Source organism: Macaca thibetana, chromosome 7 (assembly GCF_024542745.1).
Source record: "Macaca thibetana thibetana isolate TM-01 chromosome 7, ASM2454274v1, whole genome shotgun sequence".
Classification (NCBI taxonomy): Eukaryota; Metazoa; Chordata; class Mammalia; order Primates; family Cercopithecidae; genus Macaca; species Macaca thibetana.
In genome coordinates, this window is record NC_065584.1 from 30,207,239 (window position 1) to 30,228,910 (window position 21,672).

Genomic DNA, 21,672 nt, shown 5'->3' on the forward strand with positions numbered 1-21,672 from the left:
TGACCTCAAGTGATCCACCTCTTTCAGTCTCCCAAAGTACTGGGATTATAGGCATGAGCCACTGTGCCGGGGTGAGACTTTGCTTTTAAAGAGATTATGTCACATAACAGCCTTCCTATAAAAGGGATTAGAGAAGCCAGACACAAAAGGTCACATACTGTATGATTCCATTTATATAAAATATCTGGAATAGGTAAATCCATCCAGACAGAAAGCAGACTGGTGGTTCCAGAGGCTGAGGGTGGGGAGGGATATGGAGTAACTGCTTGATGGGTGTAGGCTTTCCTTTTGGGAATATGAAAGTATTTTGGAACTACATAGAGGTGGTGGCACAACATTCTGAATGTATTGATGAATTGTTCACTTTAAAATGGCTAATTTTATGTTATGTGGGTTTCACCTGAAAAAATTTTTATTGGTTTCTTGAACACAAAAAGGAGTTGTAAACTAACTCAAGTAGTGCTAAGATCTGTAGGATATTCTAGTCTGCAAAAAAAAAACCTAGAAATCCAGAATCTTCTTTTGGGAAAAGGAGGGTCTCATACTGCTCTAGTGTGGTACTCCTAGAAGTAGTGGAAGGGACTCATGTCCTGATATTCAGCTCAGGAAAACCTCTAAGTGGGGCTGGCCCCTTTAAGACTCAGAGACTGTAATCTGGTAGTTAAGGAGTCATAATCACAAGTTTCTTGGGTAATTCTCCTTAGAAATGTAGTTCTTACCTTCCAGGATCAGAAGTACTGAGGAGCAGAGCCAATCTTCTCTGTTTGGTGATAGATATATGTAGATGGGTTTATATGACTTTGAGTTTAGTTTATAAAATCTAGATGTCCCTGTCCTAGACAGAGGACAGTGATATTTAGTTTGGGTTCTTTTCTACCCTGTGGAGAACAGAGTTCAGTGAAAGGGAAGCATTTCTTTGAAATGTGGTTCTATGTGTTCAGTCCTATTTCCAAAACGCAGGAGGGAATGGAAGGGAAAACGTCCTGGCTCAAGAATACCTGTAAAACTCAATTGCTGTTGTAAATTCATCTGCCAAAAACAGTGCCTGTAACCCGTGTGGAGAAACAACACTTTGGGTTTCTGTACAGATTTTTCATGAGTCCAGGATTCATGGGCAGCCAGTGATTAGGAATCCTCAAACACTCACACTCTAGAGTGTGAATTCAAGAGAGGTGAATTCCAAGTTCAGAATTTGGGAGTAGAGAGTTGCTGAAGCCCACCAGCGTGAGTGCTTGTGACCTGGGCACACATACCATCATACACACACCACCTACATAGACCCTTCTTCTACCAGGACAGGGAGCCAAACTGATTAGTATCTATCACTGCAGGAAATAGTGGCTTGGAAATGGACATGCTCCAGGACCTTGAGTCCCTGCAGTTTGAGTATGGGGTTCCAGAGGAAGATCGTATCTGGCTGTATTTGCAGGGCCGTTCTCGGGGACTGATGATAGAAGCTTGTGCCCATGCAACCTTCTTCTGCAAACTATTATATAATTTGAGGTAAGCTGAGTATCCAAATTGAGGAAGTTGGACAAGAATCTCACTGCTGAGAATTCAAATGTCTTACATTTTTTTTATATCGGAGGGTAAGTTTGGCTGGTGGATTGTCGTCCTATCTTTTCCAACCCAGAGTCAATGACTCCTGGTCTGAAAGGACAGGAAAATCTATACCAGGGTCCCCTAGCTGTGGTTACATAATAAAGCATGGACTAGTAGTGATTACCTTTTAGTGGATGGATTGATTAAATGATCATTTGTTCATCCATTCACTCACTCATCATTACCACCAGCTTGCCCTCCACAGTTGCTAATGTCTAGCCATTCCTTATCTATTGGCAAGGAGTGCAAGTGGAATCAGTTCTTTCTTTTGGGGCTGAGGTAATAGTGGAATGCTCCCTTACAGGAAGGCTACCCAGGCCTTCACAGGTCCTGTGCCAATGACTTCCTTGAAACCAGGAATATTGATTTGCAGAAAAGCTCTCAGTCCAGTCTTGATTCTGATATCAATATGGCTTCAGACACTTAAATAGGAAATGTGTGTGAAGCATGTACCTATAATTAGGCTCCAGAATTCTGCAACTCCAGGTCACTCTGGGAGCATATGTCACCTCCTCACTCTACTTCTTAGTTTTTTTCTGAAGTTAGATTAATTCCTGGATGGTGGGACCAGATTTGAATTAAACATGTTTATAGATACAGCATATGTCCAAGGAGGCAGGCTGCTCAGTGAATTTATGGATTGGCTTACTGATAAGGATGCATATACCTATTGGTGGTACTCAATATGACTGGTGAGGAAACAATACATGAAACTTGCAGGTGGCATTTTATATTTCGAAGGATCAGGCACTAAGAGAAAGTGCTCTTTCAACCAGGAGAGAAGGCTTAAATAGAGTGTGACTTGTGTTGCTTAGAAGCAAAATCCAGAGCTTTAAGACACTGGTTTTTACAGAAATACAGAACAAATATAAGGCTCTCATATAGCAATGAAAGTATACCTTATGTATTCAGAAGTCTGACTTTGTTAATCTTGGGCCAAGGAAACACATCCAGCACCAACAGTAAGTTGGACCTCTGAAAATAGTGGTCTGAAATCTTCATCCTTAGTTTCTCAGTTCTGTTCCTTTTTGTTTTATTGTTTAAATTTGTACCCTGAATGAACAGTTTTGTTTTTATAAACCATTTATGTTTATAAGTCATAACCTTCTCAAAAAGCCAAGTTATCTGGTTTCTCAAGTCTGCAGATTTGAAATAGCAAACTAGAAAGAGTGGGTGTATCATAGGAAAGGAATGCACTCACATCTAATAGCAATAAAAATTGACAGCTGTCTCAGACAGTGGTATCATTGACAGTGGCATCAGTAAGATGAAGAAATAGGAAGCTCCAGACTTTGTAACCTTGAGACACTAACTTAACAATATATGGTCCAAATGCCTTTATGAAAACTCCAGCAAGCACTTAAGAAATTGTAGTGCCCCGGAGAGGTACAAATCCAAGAATAGCTGCATTTACAGGGGTAAGAAAAGCCATTGCAGTTCACCTAAGATACTCCTTTCCTCAAGCCAGCCTCAGGTGAGCAGGAGAAAATGCCTAATTTGTGGCTTCTCCCTTGGAGGGAAAAAGAAAAATGGAATGTTTGTCCACTGTTCTACCTTTTGGGGGGCTGTCTAAGGGATTGGTTTCTGTCTCACATGACTTGGAGCATCGATGAGGAACCAACATATTTTGGATGAAAACAAAGGATCACTCAGTGACTTGTTGCAGTACAGAGAACCTGCAGTACTGCAGATAGATACCAGAGTGAGGAAAAGATTATGAGTCCCTGCAATAGAAACAGGCAAAACTCTTTAATTGGGAAATTCCAAACCCCGGCCCAGAGAAGACTCATTCCTGGAAAGATTTGACAGGCCCCAGAATCTCTAGTTGGGCTGATTGGGAAAGATCTTCCCCTGTATGGTGCCAGTCTGTAAAGATTGGGAGAGACCTGACTGTTCTTTCAAAAGCCCAAATCCAGCAAAAAATAAAAAGGCAATATTGCTCAAACATAGAAACAAACTACTGCAGAAACCAGCCCTAAAGAAACAGATCTATGAGATGCCTAACACAGAATTCAAAATAATAATCTTAAAGAGGCTCAGTGAGCTACAAGACACAGAAAAACAACTAGGCCAGGTACAGTTTACAGATTAATTTGTAATTACAGGCCTGTAATCCCAGCAATTTGGGATGCTGAGGTGGGAGGGTTATTTGAGCCCAGGAGTTTGAGACCAGCCTGGGCAACATAGTGAGACCCTGTCTCTATGAAAAAAAAAAAAAAGTGATGAAATCAGGAAAACAATACATGAATAAAATAATATCATAAAGAGAAACAACCAAAATTTGGAGCTGGAGAGCACAATAATTGAATTGAAACAACTCACTAGAGTGGTTCAACATTAGACTTGATCACACAGAAGAAAGAATCAGCAAACTTGAAGAGCAATTATTTGAAATTATCAAATCAGAAGAGCAAAAGGAAAATTAAGAAAAGTGAAGAAAATCTAGAGGACTTACGGGATACTATCAAGTGGGTCAATATATGCCTTATGGGAATGTCAGAAGGAGAAGAGAGACAGAGCAAGGTGCAAAGAGCTTATTTGAAGGAATAATGGCCAAAAACATCCCAGATCTGAGGAAGGAAATGGACATCCAAATTCAAGAAGTTCAGAGGACTCCAATTTGGATGAACCCAAGGAGGACTACACAGAGACACATTATAATCAAACCATCAAAAGTCAAAGGCAAAGAATACTGAAAACTGCAAAGAAAAAGCAACTTATCACACACAAGGGAGTTCCCAGAAGACTATCAGTGGCTTCTCAGCAGAAACATTACAGGCCAGAGGGAGTGCTTGATATATTCAAAGTGCTAAAAGGGGAAAGAAAAAAAAAAAACCTGTCAACCAAGAATACTATATCTGGCAAACCTGTGCTTCAAAAATTAAGGAGAAGCTGGGCACGGTGGCTCATGGCTGTAATCCCAGTACTTTGGGAGGCCGAGGTGGGCAGATCACCTGAGGTCAGGAGTTCAAGGCCAGCCTGGCCAACATGGTGAAACTCTATCTCTACTAAAAATACAAAAATTAGCTGGGTGTGGTGGTGGGCACCTGTAATCCCAGATACTTGGGAGGCTGAGGCAGGAGTATTGCTTGAACCCAGGGAGGCAGAGGTTGCAGTGAGCTGAGATTGCACCACTACACTTCAGCCTGGGTGACAAGAGCAAAACTCCATCTCAAGGGAAAAAAAAAAAAAAGGAGAAAGAAAGAGCTTCCCAGATAAACAATAACAACAAAAAACCTCATCACTTCTGGACCTGCCTTACAACTAATGCTGAAGGGAATCCTTAAGTTGAAATGAAAACATGCTAGTCAACAACACAAAAGTATACAAAAATAAAAAGCTCTCTGGCAAAGGTGAATATATAGCCATATACATAATACTGTGATGGGTGGTACATAAATCATTTTTAATTGTGGTATAGGATTTAAAGATAAAAGCTGGCCAACTGTGATGGCTCACACCTATAATCCCAGCACTTTGGGAGGCCAAGGCAGGAGAATTGCTTGGGCTTAGGTGTTTGAGATTAGCCTGGGCAACACAGGGAGACAACATCTCTTAAAAAAAAAAATTAGCTGGGCATAGTGGCACACACCTGTGGTCTCAGGTATTTGGTAGTCTGATGTGGGAGGATCACTTGAGCCTCGAAAGTTGAGGCTGCAGTGAGCCATGATCATGTCACTGCACTCCAACCTGGGTGACAGAGTGAGACCCTGTCTCATAAAAAGATAAATAAAATATATATATGTAAATAATATAGAAATAATAAAATGTAGAAAGTAAAATTATAACTATCAATAAGTATAAATATAAATAAATAATAAAAATTAAAAATAGGCTTGGCACGGTAGCTTACGCCTGTAATCCAGCACTTTGGGAGGCTGAGGCAGGCAGATCGCTTGATTCCAGAAGTTCGAGACCAACCTAGGCAATGTGGTAAAATCCTGTCTCTACTAGAAATAACAAAATTAGCCAAGTATGGTGGTATGTGCCTGTACTCCCAGCTACCTGGGAGGCTGAGGCGGGAGGATCACCTGAGCCCAGGAGATCAAGGCTGAAGTGAGCTGTGTTCACGCCACTGCACTCTAGCTTGGGCCACAGGGTGAGACCCTGTCTCAAAAATAAAAATACTGAAAAAAAACTATTACTATAAAACCATGCTAATGGATAAAAAATATCCAAAAGATATAATTCGTGAGATAAATAACAAAAAGCAGAGGCAGGAAAAGATGAAGTAGAGTTTTTGTATATGATTGATGTTATCTTAAAATAGGTTGTTACAACTATTTTTATGATTTTTATGCAATTTCCTATGGTAACTACAAAGAAAATATCAACAGAAAAAAAGAAAATAATATAATTACAAAAAAAAAATCAGTGAAACACAAAAGAAAGCAGCAGGAGAGGAAAAGAGGAACAAAACTGCAACACCTGGAGAAAAAACAAAATGGCAGTGATAAGTCTGTCTCTGTCAGTAATTATTTTAAATGTAAATGGATTAAGCCCATTAATCAAAAGATACCAAGTGACTGAATGGATTTAAAAAAAAAAAAAAAAAGATTCAATACATATCTTATCTTCAAGAGACTCACTTTAGATGTTAGGACACAGACTGAAAGAGCATAGAGAAAGATAATTCCATGTAAATGGTAACCAAAAAAGAATAGGAGTGGTCATACCTGTATCAGACAAAATAGATTTTCAAAAACTGTCATGAGAGACAAAGAATGACATGATGATAAAAAGATCAATTCACCAGGAAGATACAACAATTATACATGTACCTAACATCAGAACATCCACATATATGAGGCAAATATTGACAGAACTGAAGGTAAACAATTATAGCAGAAGATTTTAATACCCAACTTTCAATAGTGGATAGAACAACCAGACAAAAGGTTAATAAGAAAACAGAAGACTTGAACAACACAGTACACCAATTAGAACCTAACAGACAAGTGCATAACACTCCACTCAACAGCAGCAGAATACACGTTCTTTTCAAGTGCACATGGAACATTTTCCAGGATAGATCAACGTTAGGTCACAAAACAAGTCCTAACAAATTTAAATAGATTCAAATCATACCAACCGTCTTTTTTTTTTTTTTTTTACCATGATAGAATGATACTAGAAACAGCAGAAGAAAAACTAGAAAATTCACAAATATGTGGAAGTTAACACAACTCTTGAACAACCAATTGATCAAACAGGAAATCACAAGGAAAATTTGAAAATATCTTAAGTGAAAATGAAAACGACATACCAAAACGTATGGATTGCAACAAAAGCAGTACCATGAGCAAACTTTATAGGAGTAAATGCCTACATTAAAAATAAGAAAGATCTCAAATCAACAGTGTAACTTTTTATACTTCAAAGAACTAGAAAAAGAACAAACTAAACCCAAAGTAAGCAAAAGGAAGCACATAATTAGATTAGAAATAAACAAAATAAGACTATAAAAACAATGGGGAAAAAAAAGTCAATGAAAATAAGAGCTAACAGCCCTTTCCTAGACTAAATGGCAGAGAAGAGAGAAGAATCAAATAACAAAATCAGAAATGAAAGAGGAAACATTAAAATTGATGCCACAGGCCAGGTGTGGTGGCTCACGCCTGTAATCCCAGCCTGGGAAACAAAGCAACGCCCTGTTTCTATAAACACAAACAAACTGATGCTGTCGAAGTAAAAAGGATCTTAAGACTAAGAGTCTACTATGAACAATTACATGCCAACAAATCGGATAACTTCAAAGAAATAGAAAAACTCCTAGAAACATACAGCCTACAAAGACTAAATCATGAAAAAATTTTTAAAATCTGAACAGAACTATAACTAGTAAGATTGACTCAAAAATAATAATACACTCCCAAGAAAAGCCGCAGGCCTGATGACTTGACTGGAAAATTCTACCAAACATTTATTTTTATTTTTTATATATTTTTAGACAGAGTCTCGCTCTCTCACCCAGGCTGGAGTGCAGTGGCGTGATCTCGGCTCACTCCAACCTCTACCTCCCGGGTTCATGCGAGTCTCCTGAGCTGGGATTACATGCGCCTGCCACGCCTGGCTAATTTTTGTCTTTTTCATAGACACGGGGTTTCACCATATTGGCCAGGGTGATTTCGAACTCGTGACCTCAGGTGTTCTGCCTGCCTTGGCCTCCCAAAGTGCTGGGATTATAGGCATGAGCCACCACACCTGGCCTTACCAAACATTTAAAGAAGAATGAACAATCCTTCTCAAACTCTTTCAAAAAAAATTGAAGATGAAGGAACACTTCTGAACTCATTTTATGAGGCCAGCATTACCCTGATACCAAAACCAGACAAAAATAATGGAACTACAGACAAATACCCATAGTGAATACAGATGCAAAATTCCTCAATAAAATACTACCAAACTGAGTCCAATAGTTTATTAAAAGATTTATATGGCAAGTGCAATGGTTCATACCTGTTGAATTCCAACAATTTGGGACGGTGAGGTGGGAGAATCACTTGAGCCCAGGAGTTTGAAACCAGTCTGGGCAACAATATGATGAGATTTTGTCTCTACAAAAAATTTTTAAACATTAGCTAAGTGTGGTAGCATACACCAGTAATCCCAGCTACTTGGGAGGTTGGGGTGGGTGGATTGCCTGAGCCTGGGAGGTCAAGGCTGCAGTGAGCTGTGATTGTGCCACCACACTCCAGCCTTGGTGACCAGGCGAGACCCTGTCCCAGAAAAAAAGAGAAAGGATTATACACCATGACCCAGTGGGATTTATTTCTGGAATGCAACAGTGATTCAACATGCAAAATCAATCAATATAATGCATCACATTAACAAAATGAAGAACAAAAATCACATGATCATTTTAATTGATGCAGAAAAGGTATTTGACAAAATTCAACACCTTTTCATGATAAGAACCCTCAGCAAACTAGGAATAGAAGGAAATTATCCCAATATAATAAAGGCTATATATGAAAGGCCCACAAGTAACATCATATTCAATGGTAAAAACTAAAAGCTTGCCAGGTGTGGTGGCTCATGCCTGTAGTCCCAGCACTTTGGGAGGCCGAGGAAGGTGGATCACGAGGTCAGGAGATCGAGACCATCCTGCCTAACACGGTGAAACCCCATCTCTAATAAAAATATAAAAAGTTAGATGGGCATGGTGGCGGGCACCTGAAGTCCCAGCTACTCAGGAGGCTGAGGCAGGAGAATGGCATGAACCCGGGAAGCGGAGGTTGCAGTGAGCCGAGATCACGCCACCGCACTCCAGCCTGGATGATAGAGCGAGACTCTGTCTCAAAAAAAAAAAAAAAAAAAAAAAAAAAAAAATCAAAACTCAAAGCTTTTCCTCTAAGATCAGAAACAAGGCAAAAATGCCTACTTTTACCACTTCTGTTGAAGTACTGGAAATCCTAGTCAGAGCAATTAGGCAAGAAAAAGAAATAAAAGACATCCAAACTGGAAAGCAAGAAATAAAATGGTCTCTGTTCACAGATGACATGTTTTGTTTGTTTGTTTTTGAGACAAAATCTTGCTCTGTCCACCAGGCTGGAGTGCAATGGCATGAGCATAACTCACTATAACCTTGAACTCCTGGGCTCAAGTGACTCTCCTGCTTTAGCCTCCTGAGTAGCTACACTACAGATGCACACCACTACACCCAGTTAACTTAATTTTTTTGTAGAGACAGTGTCCTGCTATGTTGCCCAGACTAATCTCTAACTCCTGCCTTCAAGCAATCCTCCCACCATGGCTTCTCAAAGTACTGGGATTGCAGGCATGAGTCACTGTGCTCAGGCTGACATGATCTTACATGTAGAAAACCCTAAAGATTCCATTAAGAAAAAAACTGTTAGAAGTAGTAAACAAATTCAGCAAAGTTGCAGGATACAAAATCAACATACTAAAAAAAAATTAGTTGCATTTCTGTACACTAATGAACAACCTGAAAAAGAAATTATGAAATTCACATTTACAATAGCCTCCAGTAGAATAAAATACTTAGTAATAAACTTAGTAAGGGCATGAAAGATTTGTACACTGAAAACTACAAAACATTGTTAAAAGAAATTAAGGAAGACACAAATAAACTGAAAGACATCCCATGTTTATGGATTGGAAGACTTAGTTTTAAAATGTCCATACTACCTAAAGCCATCTACAGATGCACTGCAATCCTTATCAAAATCCCAATGACATTTTTCATGAAGATAGAAAAAAAATCCAAAAATTCATATGGATGAGGCTTGAGGACATTATGATAAGTGAAATTAACCATGTATAAAAAGACAATACCACATAATTCTACTTATATGAGGTATCTAAAGTAGTGAAACAGAAAGTAGAATGGTAGTTTCCAGGGGCTGGGGAGAGAGAAAAATTGTATAGAGTTTCAGGTTGGGTGCAGTGGCTCACACCTATAATCCCAGCACTTTGGGAGGTGGAGGTGGGCGGATCACTTGAGGTGGGGAGTTTGAGACCAGCCTGGCCAACATGGAGAACCTCATCTCTACTAAAAATACAAAAATTAGCTGGGCATGGGGTGTGGTGGCATGCACCTGTAATCCCAGCTAGTTAGTAGGCTGAGGCAGAGAACTGCTTGAATGTGAGAGGTGGAGGCTGCAGTGAGCTGAGATTGTGCCACTGCACTCCAGCTCAAGCAATGGAGGCAGACTCTGTCTTGGAAAAAAAAAAAAAAAGCATATAGAGTTCCAGTTTTGCAAGATGGAAAGGTTCTAAAGATCTGTTGCACAACTATATCTGTATCTATATTTGTCTGTCTATCTATTTTTTTTTTTTTTTTTTTTTTTTTTGAGATGGAGTCTCACTCTGTTGCCCAGGCTGGAGTGCAGTAGTGGATCTCGGCTCACTGCAACCTCCACCTCCCAGGTTCAAGAGATTCTCCTGCCTTAGCCTCCTGAGTAGCTGAGACTACAGATTTACACCATCATGCTGGGCTAATTTTTATATTTTTAGTAGAGACAGGGTTTCACCATGTTGGCCAGGCCAGTCTTAAACTTCTGACCTCAAGTGATCCACCCACTTGGCCTCCCGAAGTGCTGGGGTTACAGGCATCAGCCACCATGCCTAGCGACAATGTGCGTATAATTAACACAACTGTACTGTGCACTTTAAAAATGGTTATGATAGTAAAGTTCATGCTGTGTGTGTGTGTGTGTGTGTGTGTGTGTGCTTTTCCTGAGACAGGGTCTTGCTCTGTCATTCAGGCTGGAGTACAGCGGCACGAGCACAGCTCACTGCAGCCTCAAACTCCTGAGTTCAAGCAATCCTCCCGCCTCAGCCTCTGGAGTAACTGGGACTACAGGTGTGCGCCACCATGCCTCACTAATTCTTGTATTTTTTGTAGAGACGAGGTCTCACCATGTTGCCCAGGCTGGTCTCAAACTCCTGAGCTCAAGTGATCTACCTGCCTTGGCCTCTCAACGTACTGGGATTACAGATGGGAGCCACCGTACCCAGCCTGTGTTTTTTAACCATGATTTAAAAAAAAAAAAAAAATTGACAGATGTCTGCACAGAAACAAACAAAACATGAGGGGACTGGCCCACAATGTGTTATAGACATTACAGTATGCTGTATGATAGTGACTGTTCACAATGGTGTACTGAGCCAGTGAAATGATTAAATATTCAGACTGTTTAACCAGACAAGCATAATACATGTAACAAAGTATGTTCATTTAAAACATTTTAAATTTTGGTCCCTTGAAAAGGGTTATACTTTTGTTTCTGGAAAATTAACTCAGGAGGAACATTTCATTCCCTAGTGAGGCTGGATAAATGACACACAGTTGAAATGCCTTATCTCCGAAGTACTTTAAGGTGCCACCAAGCACCTTAAATGACAAAGCAGAAATCATCAGAGATTGACAGTTAAGAAGAACTAGGCTGGGTACGGTGGCTCACGGCTGTAATCCCAGCACTTTGGGAGGCCAACGTGGGCGGATCACGAGGTCAGGAGATGGAGACCATCCTGGCTAACATGGTGAAACTCCGTCTCTACTAAAAATACAAAAAATTAGCCAGCGTGGTGGCGGGCACCTGTAGTCCCAGCTACTGGGGAGACTGAGGCAGGAGAATGGCATGAACCTGGGAGGCGGAGTTTGCAGTGAGCCGAGATCACCCCATTGCACTCCAGCCTGGGTGACAGAGCGAGACTCTGTCTCAAAAAAAAAAAAAGAACTACAGTGTGTGCACGTATTTATGTTATGTATGTGTCTGTGTGTTCATTCTCCAGAGCATCATTAAATGAGAATCAAAGTTCCAGACATCTCTCAATTGACTCCCTTAATTCAGCCACTCCTGAAGAGTTTAAGGTGGGCATCATTGGAGGTGGCCACCTTGGGAAGCAGCTGGCTGGCACACTGCTGCAGCTCGTCCCCATCCCTGCTGAAAGCCTGCGGATCTCCACTCGGAGGCCAGAGGCTCTGGGTGAGCAGCGGTGTGTGGGAGAAAGGGGGCTTGGTTGTGCTGTGTAGGTGTCAACAAAGCCATTTTGAAAGGGTCCTCCAAAGAGGAGTCCTTGCATACAGCGTGTGGAGTTCTCAGCTTGCTAGACCTAAGAAAGGTTAGAAGCATGACTTTCTCTCTTGTTCTTTAAAGCAACTTTTTTTCTCCATGTATATGTTTTATATCCATCTCTCCTCCCTGTGCCCTTGGTGGTGAATTATCTTTCTGGATCTTTGATAGAGGGAAGCTTTCCATACAGAGTTCAGATCTTCTGACTGAATCAGTTAGGGTCTGGTTGGGTGTTATACAGTTCCAGGCATTTGCAGTTGGCCTTATGTTTTTAAAAATGACATTTACTGGCTTTTAAAAAATGTTTTGTGGTCGGGCGCGGTGGGCACACCTGTAATCCCAGCACTTTGGGAGGCCGAGGTGCATAGATGACGAGGTCAAGAGTTTGAGACCATCTTGGCCAACATGGTAAAACCCTGTCTCTACTAGAAATACAAAAATTATCTGGGCGGGGTGGCGCGTGCCTGTAGTCCCAGCTGCTCAGGAGGCTGAGGCAGGAGAATCGCTTGAAGCCAGAAGGCAGAGGTTGCAGTGAGCTGAGATCACACCACTGCACTCCAGCCTGGCGACAGAGCGAGACTCCGTCTCAAAAAAAAAAAAAAAAAAAAAGTTTTGTAATGATTCCATTTATGGTGATAGAAATCAGAACAATGATTTCTTCTGGGGAGATGGACTGAGAAAGTCCCAAAGGAACTTTTTCTGGGGAGATGAAAATGTTCTATATCTTGAGAGAGGTATGGGTTAAATGGGTGTATGCTTTTGTCAAAACTGATCAAACTATATACTTCATATCTGTGTGTTGCATTATATGTAAATTATACTTCAATAATAAAAAATGTAAAATAATATGCATATTATAGAAAATTTGTCTATAAGGAAGGGTACAACTACCTATAATCTACTCAGGTTATCATTTCCTTCCCATGTTTTCTTTTCTCTATATCAGTAATTGACACTATATATAGTTGTTTGTATTCTGCTTGTTTTACATAATGTATCATGAGCATATTCTCATATTGTTTTAACATTTTTTGAAATAATGATTTGCCCACGTCTGTAAGCCCAGCACTCTGGGAGGCCGAGGTGGGCAGATCACCTGAGGTCAGGAGTTTGAGACCAGCCTGGCTAACATGTTGAAACCCAGTCTCTACTAAAAATACAAAAATTAGCCAGGTGTTATGGTGGGTGCCTTTAGTCTCAGCTACTCAGGAGGCTGAACCCAGGAGGCGGAGGTTGCAGTGACCTGAGATCGCGTCATTGCACTCCAGCCTGGGCGACAGAGTGAGACTCTGTCTCCAATCAATCAATAAGAAATAATGATTTTAAGCCCCTCCACTTTCCCACAGTAGAAGGTTACCCCAGCAGGCTTTGAGCACACTCCCTTGCTTCTCCCTAGCAGGTTGTGCTTGCTGTATCTGGTGTTTGGATGCACAGACTTTGTAGTTGTGCCCAGCAGTGGCTGAGACCACCAGACACCCTACACCATTCTTCCTTGCTCTGTTTTCATCTCAGGATTTAAAATGTTAATTATATTAGTAAGAGATTAATGTAAAAAAAAAAGATTTTAAGGTTGTGTAGTATCCCAAAGTATGGATGTACTATAATTTATGTTAACTGTACCTTATTTAGTTGAACTTCCTTGTACATAATTTTCCAAATAAAGTTATTAGGTCAAAGAATTGGTACAGCTTTATTAATTTTTTTTTTTTTTTTTTTTTTTTTTTTTTTTTTTTTTGAGACTGAGTCTCGCTCTGCCACCAAGGCTGGAGTGCAGATTGTGGAGAGCACAGTCTTAGCTCACTGCAACCTCTGCCTCCCAGGTTCAAGCAATTCTCTTGCCTCAGCCACCCCAGTAGCTGGAATTACAGGCATACACCACCATGACTAGCTAAATTTTTTTTTGTATTTTTAGTAGAGACAGGGTTTCACCATGTTAGCCAGGCTGGTCTGGAACTCCTGACCTCAGGTGATCTGCCCACCTCGGTCTCCCAAAATGCTGGGATTACAGGCGTGAGCCACCGCGCCCGGCCCTAAAATATTTCTATACAATAAATGGCACACAGTTAAAAGTGTACAATTTGATATTTTGGCACGTATACTCCTGTGAAACCATCACAAGGTAATGAACGTATCCCATCACCCCTAAAAGTTGCCCCTTGTCTTTGGTAATCCCTTTCTGTCCACTTCCCTGTAGCTCTCCACCCAGGAAACCAACAATCTGATTTCTGTCACCATAGATTAGTTTGCATTTTCTAGAGTTTTATATAAATGGAATCATACAGTTTATAGTGTTTTTTTAGTCTAACTTCTTTCACACTGCATAATTTGTTTGAAATATATCTAAGGTTTTTTTTTTTTTTTTTTTTTTTTTTTTTTTTTTTTTTTTTTAGACAGAGTCTCACTCTTGTCGCCCAGGCTGGAATGCAGCGGCACAATCTCGGCTCACTGCAACCTCCGCCTCCCAGGTTCAAGCGATTCTCCTGCCCCAGCCTCCCAAGTTGTTGGGATTACAGGCACGTACCACCATGCCCAGCTAATTTTTTGTATTTTTAATAGAGACGGGGTTTCATCATGTTGGCCAGGTTTGGTCTCCAACTCCTGACCTCAAGTGATCCTCCCACCTCAGCCTCCCAAAGTGCTGGGATTACAGGTGTGAGCCACCATGCCCAGCTGAAATATATCCAAGTTTTTTTATATATCAATATCCTTTTTTATTTCTGAGTAGTATTTCCTTGCATGATTATTCCACAGTTTATTCATTTGGTTTACTTAAGCTGTTTCCAGTTTCGGCTATTACAAATAAAGCTGCCATGAATACGTGTATATGAGTGTTCATGTGGGCAACTACTTTCATTTTTCTTGGGTAAATACCAGGCAGTGAAATGGCTGGGTCATGTGGTAGGTATCTGTAATTTTTAAAGAAACTTCTAATGTATTTTTTCAAATTGACCTCCCAAAAGGTTTTCAGGTATACTTTTTTACCAACATTGCATAAGAATACCCATTTCACTACACCCTGGTCAGTGCTGGGATCATTTTTAACATCACCATTTTAATATGCTTTACGTTATTTTCTTGTTTTAATATGTCTTTCATTAATCACTAGAAGAGTTTTATTTTCTTAGGTTTTATTACTATGTCATATTTTCTTGAGGTGCTTTTGACCATATTTTCTGTTGAAGTACCCATATTTTTCTTACTTTATTTATGTATTTATTTATTTTGAGACACAATCTCACTTTGTCACCCAGGCTGGAGTATAGTGGCATGATCCCGGCTCACTACAACCTCCCTGCCTCCCAAGCTCAAGTGATTCTCATGCCTCAGCCCCTCACGTACCTGGGATTACAGGCACACACCACCATGCTCAGCTAATTTTTGTATAATATTTTAGTAGAGATGGGGTTTTGCCATGTTGGCCAGGCTGGTCTCAAACTCCTGGCCTCAAGTGATCCACTCGCCTTAGCCTCCCAAAGTACTGGGGTATAGGTGTGAGCCACCATGCCAAGGTTTATTTTTCTTATTGATTTGTAATGTTTTTTTCTTTTTTGGTTTTATAAATAGAGACAGGCTATCACTGTAATGCTAAAGCTAGTCTTAAACTGCTGGGCTCAACCAGTCTCCCCCGCCTCACCCTCTGAAAGTGCTGGTATTACAGGAGTGAGTCACCACACCTGGCCATTTTTTTTTTCCTATATTCCTAAGGAAACTAGAAAAAAAATCTTACCAACTGGGCATGGTGGCTCACGCTGGTAATCCCAGCACTTTGAGAGGCTGAGTCAGGTGGATCACTTGAGGCCAGGAGTTTGAGACCAGCCTGGCCAACATGACGAAACCCCATCTCTTCTAAAAATACAAAAATTACCCGGGCATGATGGCACATACTTTCAAATCCCAGCTACAGGGGAGGAATGAGAATTGCTTGAACCCAGGAGGCAGAGGTTGCAACGAGCCAAAATCGCACCATGCACTCCACCCTGGATGACAGCAAGACTCTGCCTCATAAAAAAAACAAAAAAAACAAAAAAATCTTACCAGTCAAGGTATATTTATCCCATCAATAGGACTAATATATGTGATATTTCAACAAAGTACATATATTCTTTGCAAAGCAATGTATTTATTAGAATAAAATTATAGTTGTAAAATGTCAGTGTGTGTTGTGTAAGGAAACAAGAATTCAAAATGCTCAACATCAGCTTCTATGCACGTGAAAAGAATGAGAACAACACATGAGAGAATGATAGATATGCCTGTTTTGTAAACTTTGTCCTGTTGTATTAGTCTGTTTTCACACTGCTATAAAGATACTGTCTGAGACTGGGTAATTTATAAACAAAAGAGGTTTAATTGACTCACAGTTCTGCATGGCTGTGGAGGCCTCAGGAAACTTACAATCATGGTGGAAGGTGAAGGAGAAGCAAGTACCTTCTTCACAAGGCGGGAGGAGAGAGCACACAGGGGAAACTGCCATGTTTAAACCATTAGCTCTCGTGAGAACTCCCTCCCTATCATGAGAACAGCATGGTGGAAACTGCCTCCATGATCCAATCACCTCACACCAGGTCCCTCCCTCGACACATGGGGATTACAATTCCAAGATGAGATTTGGGTGGGGGCACAGAGCCAAACCAAATCATCTTTCTTCCAGGTTTATCAGTATCTAGATAACTGCAGCATTACATTTGCCATGTACTCTCAGTGGTTAACATAAGAAGTCACTCGCCAATGTCTGTTATATTCTGTTTTCCAATGACATTTACGACATATCACCAGATGTGAATGTACACTTTAGGTTTATACTTTTGAAAATCCATATTGCCTCACACCCATAATCCCAGCACTTTGGGAGGCTAAGGCAGGGGGATTGCTTGAAGCCAGAAGTTGGAAACCAGCCTGGATAACATAGTGAGATCCCATCTCTAGCCTAAACAAAACAAAACAAAAAAAAATGAACTACCAGTAAGTGTTTTTATGCAACTACATGAGTTGCCAGTCTTTCTTCATTTATAAATATCCTAATAAAATTAATTTGTATATACTTTACAGAAACTGTTAAATATTTGCAAACTCCTCTCAGCCTCTGATTTATACCTTCCACGCTCCTAGTCTTTTCCACCACCTCAAGCCAGCAGCTCTGTAACTTTGGAAAAGTCATATGATTTCTTGAATCCTCAGTCTCCTCATCTGTAAAATGAGACTGCTACTCATTTCTGCTTCATAAGGTCCTTGTGAGGGTTACACCTTAGACACTGTAAAGTACTTTGTATATTATCTGACACATGGTTATCCTGCAGTACACTGGAGTAAAAGTCTTCTCTGAGATTTTTTTTTCTTCCTAAAGAAAAAAAGTCTGGGCAGCACATGGTGGCTTATGCCTGTAATCCCAGAACTTTGGGAGGTGGAGGTGGGAGGATCATTTGAGTCCTGGGGTTTGAGGCCAGCCTAGGCAACATAGTGAGACCTTGTCTCTACACAAAATAAAAAAATTAGCTGGGCATGGTCACACTCACCAGTGGTCCCAGCTACTTGGGAGGCTGAGGTGGGAGGATCCCTTGAGCTCAGGAAGTTGAGGCTATAGTAAGCCGTAATCACACCACAGGTGACAGAGCAAGACCCTGTCTTAAAAAAAAAAAATCGGAAATATTCTAGCACTTGATCTAAAAGTAAGATAAAGATGAATTGTAGGCCAGGTGTGGTGGCTCACACCTGTAATCCCGGCACTTTGGGCAGCCAAGATGGGCAGATCATCTGAGGATGGGAGTTCGAGACCAGCCTGGCCAACATAGTGAAACCCCAGCTCTACTAAAAATACAAAAATTAACTGGGCGTGGTGGCACGTGCCTGTAGTCTCAGCTACTACTGCTGCTTTAGTACTAGAGTTAGGGCATTGCTGCATGGCTTTTAGAAGTCCTGTAGGAAGGAATATCTTCTGATTTATGGAGCAACAAGTCTTGGGTTGATTTACTGAGCTAAAATAATGATCACCCTCTCCCCATAGTTGATGTTCAGGTCAAACTCCTTAGTACTGTGCTCTTTCTGTCTTCCTTTTTCCCTCCCAGGTGAGCTCCAGAAGCTGGGAATCAAATGCTTTTACCATAACACTGATCTGGTGAGTTGGGCCGACGTGATATTCCTCTGCTGCTTGCCATCTCAGCTGCCTAATATCTGCGTAGAAATTCACACCAGCCTTGAGAAGACCAGCATTGTGTACAGCTTTGTAGCTGCCGTCCCACTACCTAGGTATCTTATTAGGGTGAGAACGGAACTGGCACAACTGTTCTGTCTCCCTATCTCTGACTTCTGCCTCCCACCTCCACTGTAGCCCCTACCTCTTAGAGCTGGTCATTTCCAGTAATAAGGGGAAGCAACTTTATCTGTAGAAGAACATAGTTAGCCAATCTTCTTTGTAACTTCCCTGCTTACCCACAAATAGTACCCACAAACCATTTTTTTTGCTGTACAAAGGTTTACAATTGCAATAGAACATTTATTCCCATTACTTGAACACTGAAGTATTCTCCTTATGCATCAATGAGAAGAGAAATCATCAGTCAATAACATGAAAAGTTACTGAAAGTATGTGTCAAGTATTATTTCTGCACACTTAGTTTCTAGCCCAGTGCCTGGCACATAACATTCAATAAGTAAGGATTTGTTAGGTGGATGAACAGTCCAATTAATTAGTGTTCTCAGCACAGACCCAGACCCGCATTTATCTCTGAGCTGTGTGGGGGAGTCTGTTTATGGGTTGGATGTAAACACAGTGGGTTATGTGGTCATTTATTCCAGTCCTGGCATTGCACTCCCTGTCTTGGCTTTACTTCCAGGCTGAAACTACTGTTGAACCACACCAATATCTTGCGGCCTCAGTATCAGTATGGTGAAGATTCTGTCAGCATCTGGGGGGCCAATAAGAAAGTCATAGCTGCTCTCCAAGATCCTACGATTCTTCAAGCTACCTGTCCCTACAGTCCTGCTGGTCATGGCTCAACATATTTCTGGCATTCTTTTGAAAATTACTTTCCTTTTGGCCCATTGCTGTCTTATTAAATCTCTCTCTCTCTCTCTGTGTGTGTGTGTGTGTGTGTGTGTGTGTGTGTGTGTGTGTGCAAGGCACAAGGTACTGCAGGAGAGCTACTTGGGAAGAGCTGAGAAGCTTGATCATTTGGACTTGTTAAAGACAAACTAAAAACCAAAAGAGGAGATAGCTTATTTCAATAGGAGGATGTAATGTTGGACTAAAATGGTTTTTCCCTGTTCTAATCTTGCAGTTTTCTCCAGTTCCTTCTCCTTATTAGCAACGACTATTCTAGAGACACTTTTTACCATTAGCAATGTCTACATTAGTCGTATCTGTCCGCCTTTGGGATGGTCAACACATGATGTGTTATAAAAGGCACAAGTAGGGCTTATGGCTCAGGAAGGAGTGTTTATCTTGTGGTTCATATTACCAACCTGTCTTGAAAAAAAGGTGGCTATTCAAAAAGGTGGCTATTCACGGTCAGGGGTTTATTCTAGGTTCTCTGCAACCATTTTTGGTGGTGTTAACTGGTATTTACCTTCTCATTGATGTGTAGGGGGAATAATCCTCAAGATCAAGTGGTTGGAGGGAGTGTTTTATGCGGCCCTAAACATATGCACAGCAAGAAACATGGCCCACTCCCAAGTGCTGCAGCTTCTGAGTGAACTCTTTCTCTCCGTGCACTTTGAAGACTGTGGGAAAGACACAGCATCTTGCCCAAAGTTTCAAATAACAGATTTTGTCAGCAAAGCCTATGGCAAGAACTTGTCTCAGGAAAGGTAAGGGCATCAGACAGCTGGCCATTCTCATTTCTCCCAGACTCTGCTTAGTTAATGCTTTTTTCTTTTATCCTTTCATGTTCTCTTTAAACACTGATAAAAATCATACCTTTCTGTAAAGAATTTCAAAGAGTGGAAAAGTAAATGTCGTCCTTTGCCTTCCAAATCCTGTTTCATAGATTTCACCTCTAACAGTTTTTATATTTTTATCTATGCATTTACAAAGATTTATATTGTTATAATGTATATGCACATCTATTCCTATATATACAGTGTTATACACATGGGAACTATGCATTCTGCTTTTGTACTTACTGTATCACAGCTACCATTCTATGTTAGTACAATCATAGCTACTTCACTTATGAGCAGCTACCTAGGTGTCCACCAGACACATTTATTTCATTAAATTTATTCACCCTGTCTCACTTGATAGAGATGTAGTTCCTCGTCCTATCCCCAATTTTGCATTACGGGCTACTTTTACTTTTTTTTTTTTTGAGACAGTCTTGCTCTGTCACCCAGGCTGGAGTGCAGTGGCGCAATCTCGGCTCACTGCAACCTCTGCCTCCCGAGTTTAAGTGATTCAAGTGCCTCAGCCTCCCGAGTAGTTGGGATTACAGGATTGTGCCATCATGCCCGGCTAATTTTTGTATTTTTAGTAGAGACAGGGTTTCGCCATGTTGGCCAGGCTGGTCTCCAACTCCTGACCTCAAGTGATCTGCCCGCCTTGGCCTACCAAAGTGCTGGGATTATAGGCGTGAGCCACTGCGCCCGGCCTGCTTTGAACATTCCTGTACTTTGCGCACTTGGACCAGTATTTTGGTGGCATATGTGAAAGAATCTCTGGGTCAAAGGTTATACATATTTATATTTTATATTTGATAGGGATTCCCAAATTGCTTATAAAAAATGTGGTACTTGTTTACATTTCTACCAACAACATATGAGGGTGCCACTTCTCTATTTGATAACTATCAAATAAATATTTTTGATCTTTGATAATCTAATATGCAAAGATTATTGCTCTTATTACTAGTGACTTCCATGTCACTAGATCCACTGGATGCTTTAAACTCTTTTTCTTCCTTAATTATTGAACATGCCATCCTTCCTGAAGCAGCCTCTTCTCTAGGCTGACGTGGTCCCTCCCGTTCTCATTTTCTTCCTGACTCCCCGGCCCTCCTTTGCTAGCTCCTCCTCTGCCTCACCCTTAAATCTGCGTGTTTTCAGGGCTCTATCCTAGGCCTTTTTCTTTTCATGCTGTACTTCTTTTCATTCTATACTTTGTTCCTGGTGATCTTTTCCACTTTGGGGACTTAGGTTGCCATCTTTACACTGGCCATCTCTAGCCTAAACGTCAGTGCTATGCCTAGGTAACTGTGTATTCACCATCTCCACTCAAACTCACCACATCCAAAAACATACCTGCTCTTATACCTGCTCTTCTAATGTTTCTTACCTAATTATATGCTGCTTCACCAAGTTGTTCAAGTCAGAACCCTAGAAGTAATCCTAGATTCTTCTTCCCCTCTTATCTTTTGTATTCCAATCAATCATCAATGGACAGTTTATTTTCTATGCCTGTGATTCACTTTTGACTTGGAGATTTTTCTTTTTCATTATCCCAGGGATTCGCCTCACTTTTCTGTTGTATTGGATTTCTTGTTTCCTGTCATGGAAACATCTCTTATTTCTCTCTCATGAATTACTTCTTAATTTGGGG

General features: G+C 40.8%; 1 protein-coding gene across 1 annotated transcript in view; it reads left to right on the forward strand.

Moving 5' to 3' along the window:
- Positions 1-21,672, forward strand: part of NOXRED1 (NADP dependent oxidoreductase domain containing 1) — a 34,569-nt gene that overhangs the window by 3,121 nt on the left and 9,776 nt on the right. The window contains exons 2-6 of the mRNA XM_050798847.1: positions 1,332-1,503; positions 11,863-12,056; positions 18,206-18,386; positions 18,974-19,125; positions 19,724-19,946. Of these exons, the coding sequence (XP_050654804.1) occupies positions 1,332-1,503; positions 11,863-12,056; positions 18,206-18,386; positions 18,974-19,125; positions 19,724-19,946 (922 nt within the window). The remainder of the gene's footprint in view (positions 1-1,331; positions 1,504-11,862; positions 12,057-18,205; positions 18,387-18,973; positions 19,126-19,723; positions 19,947-21,672) is intronic.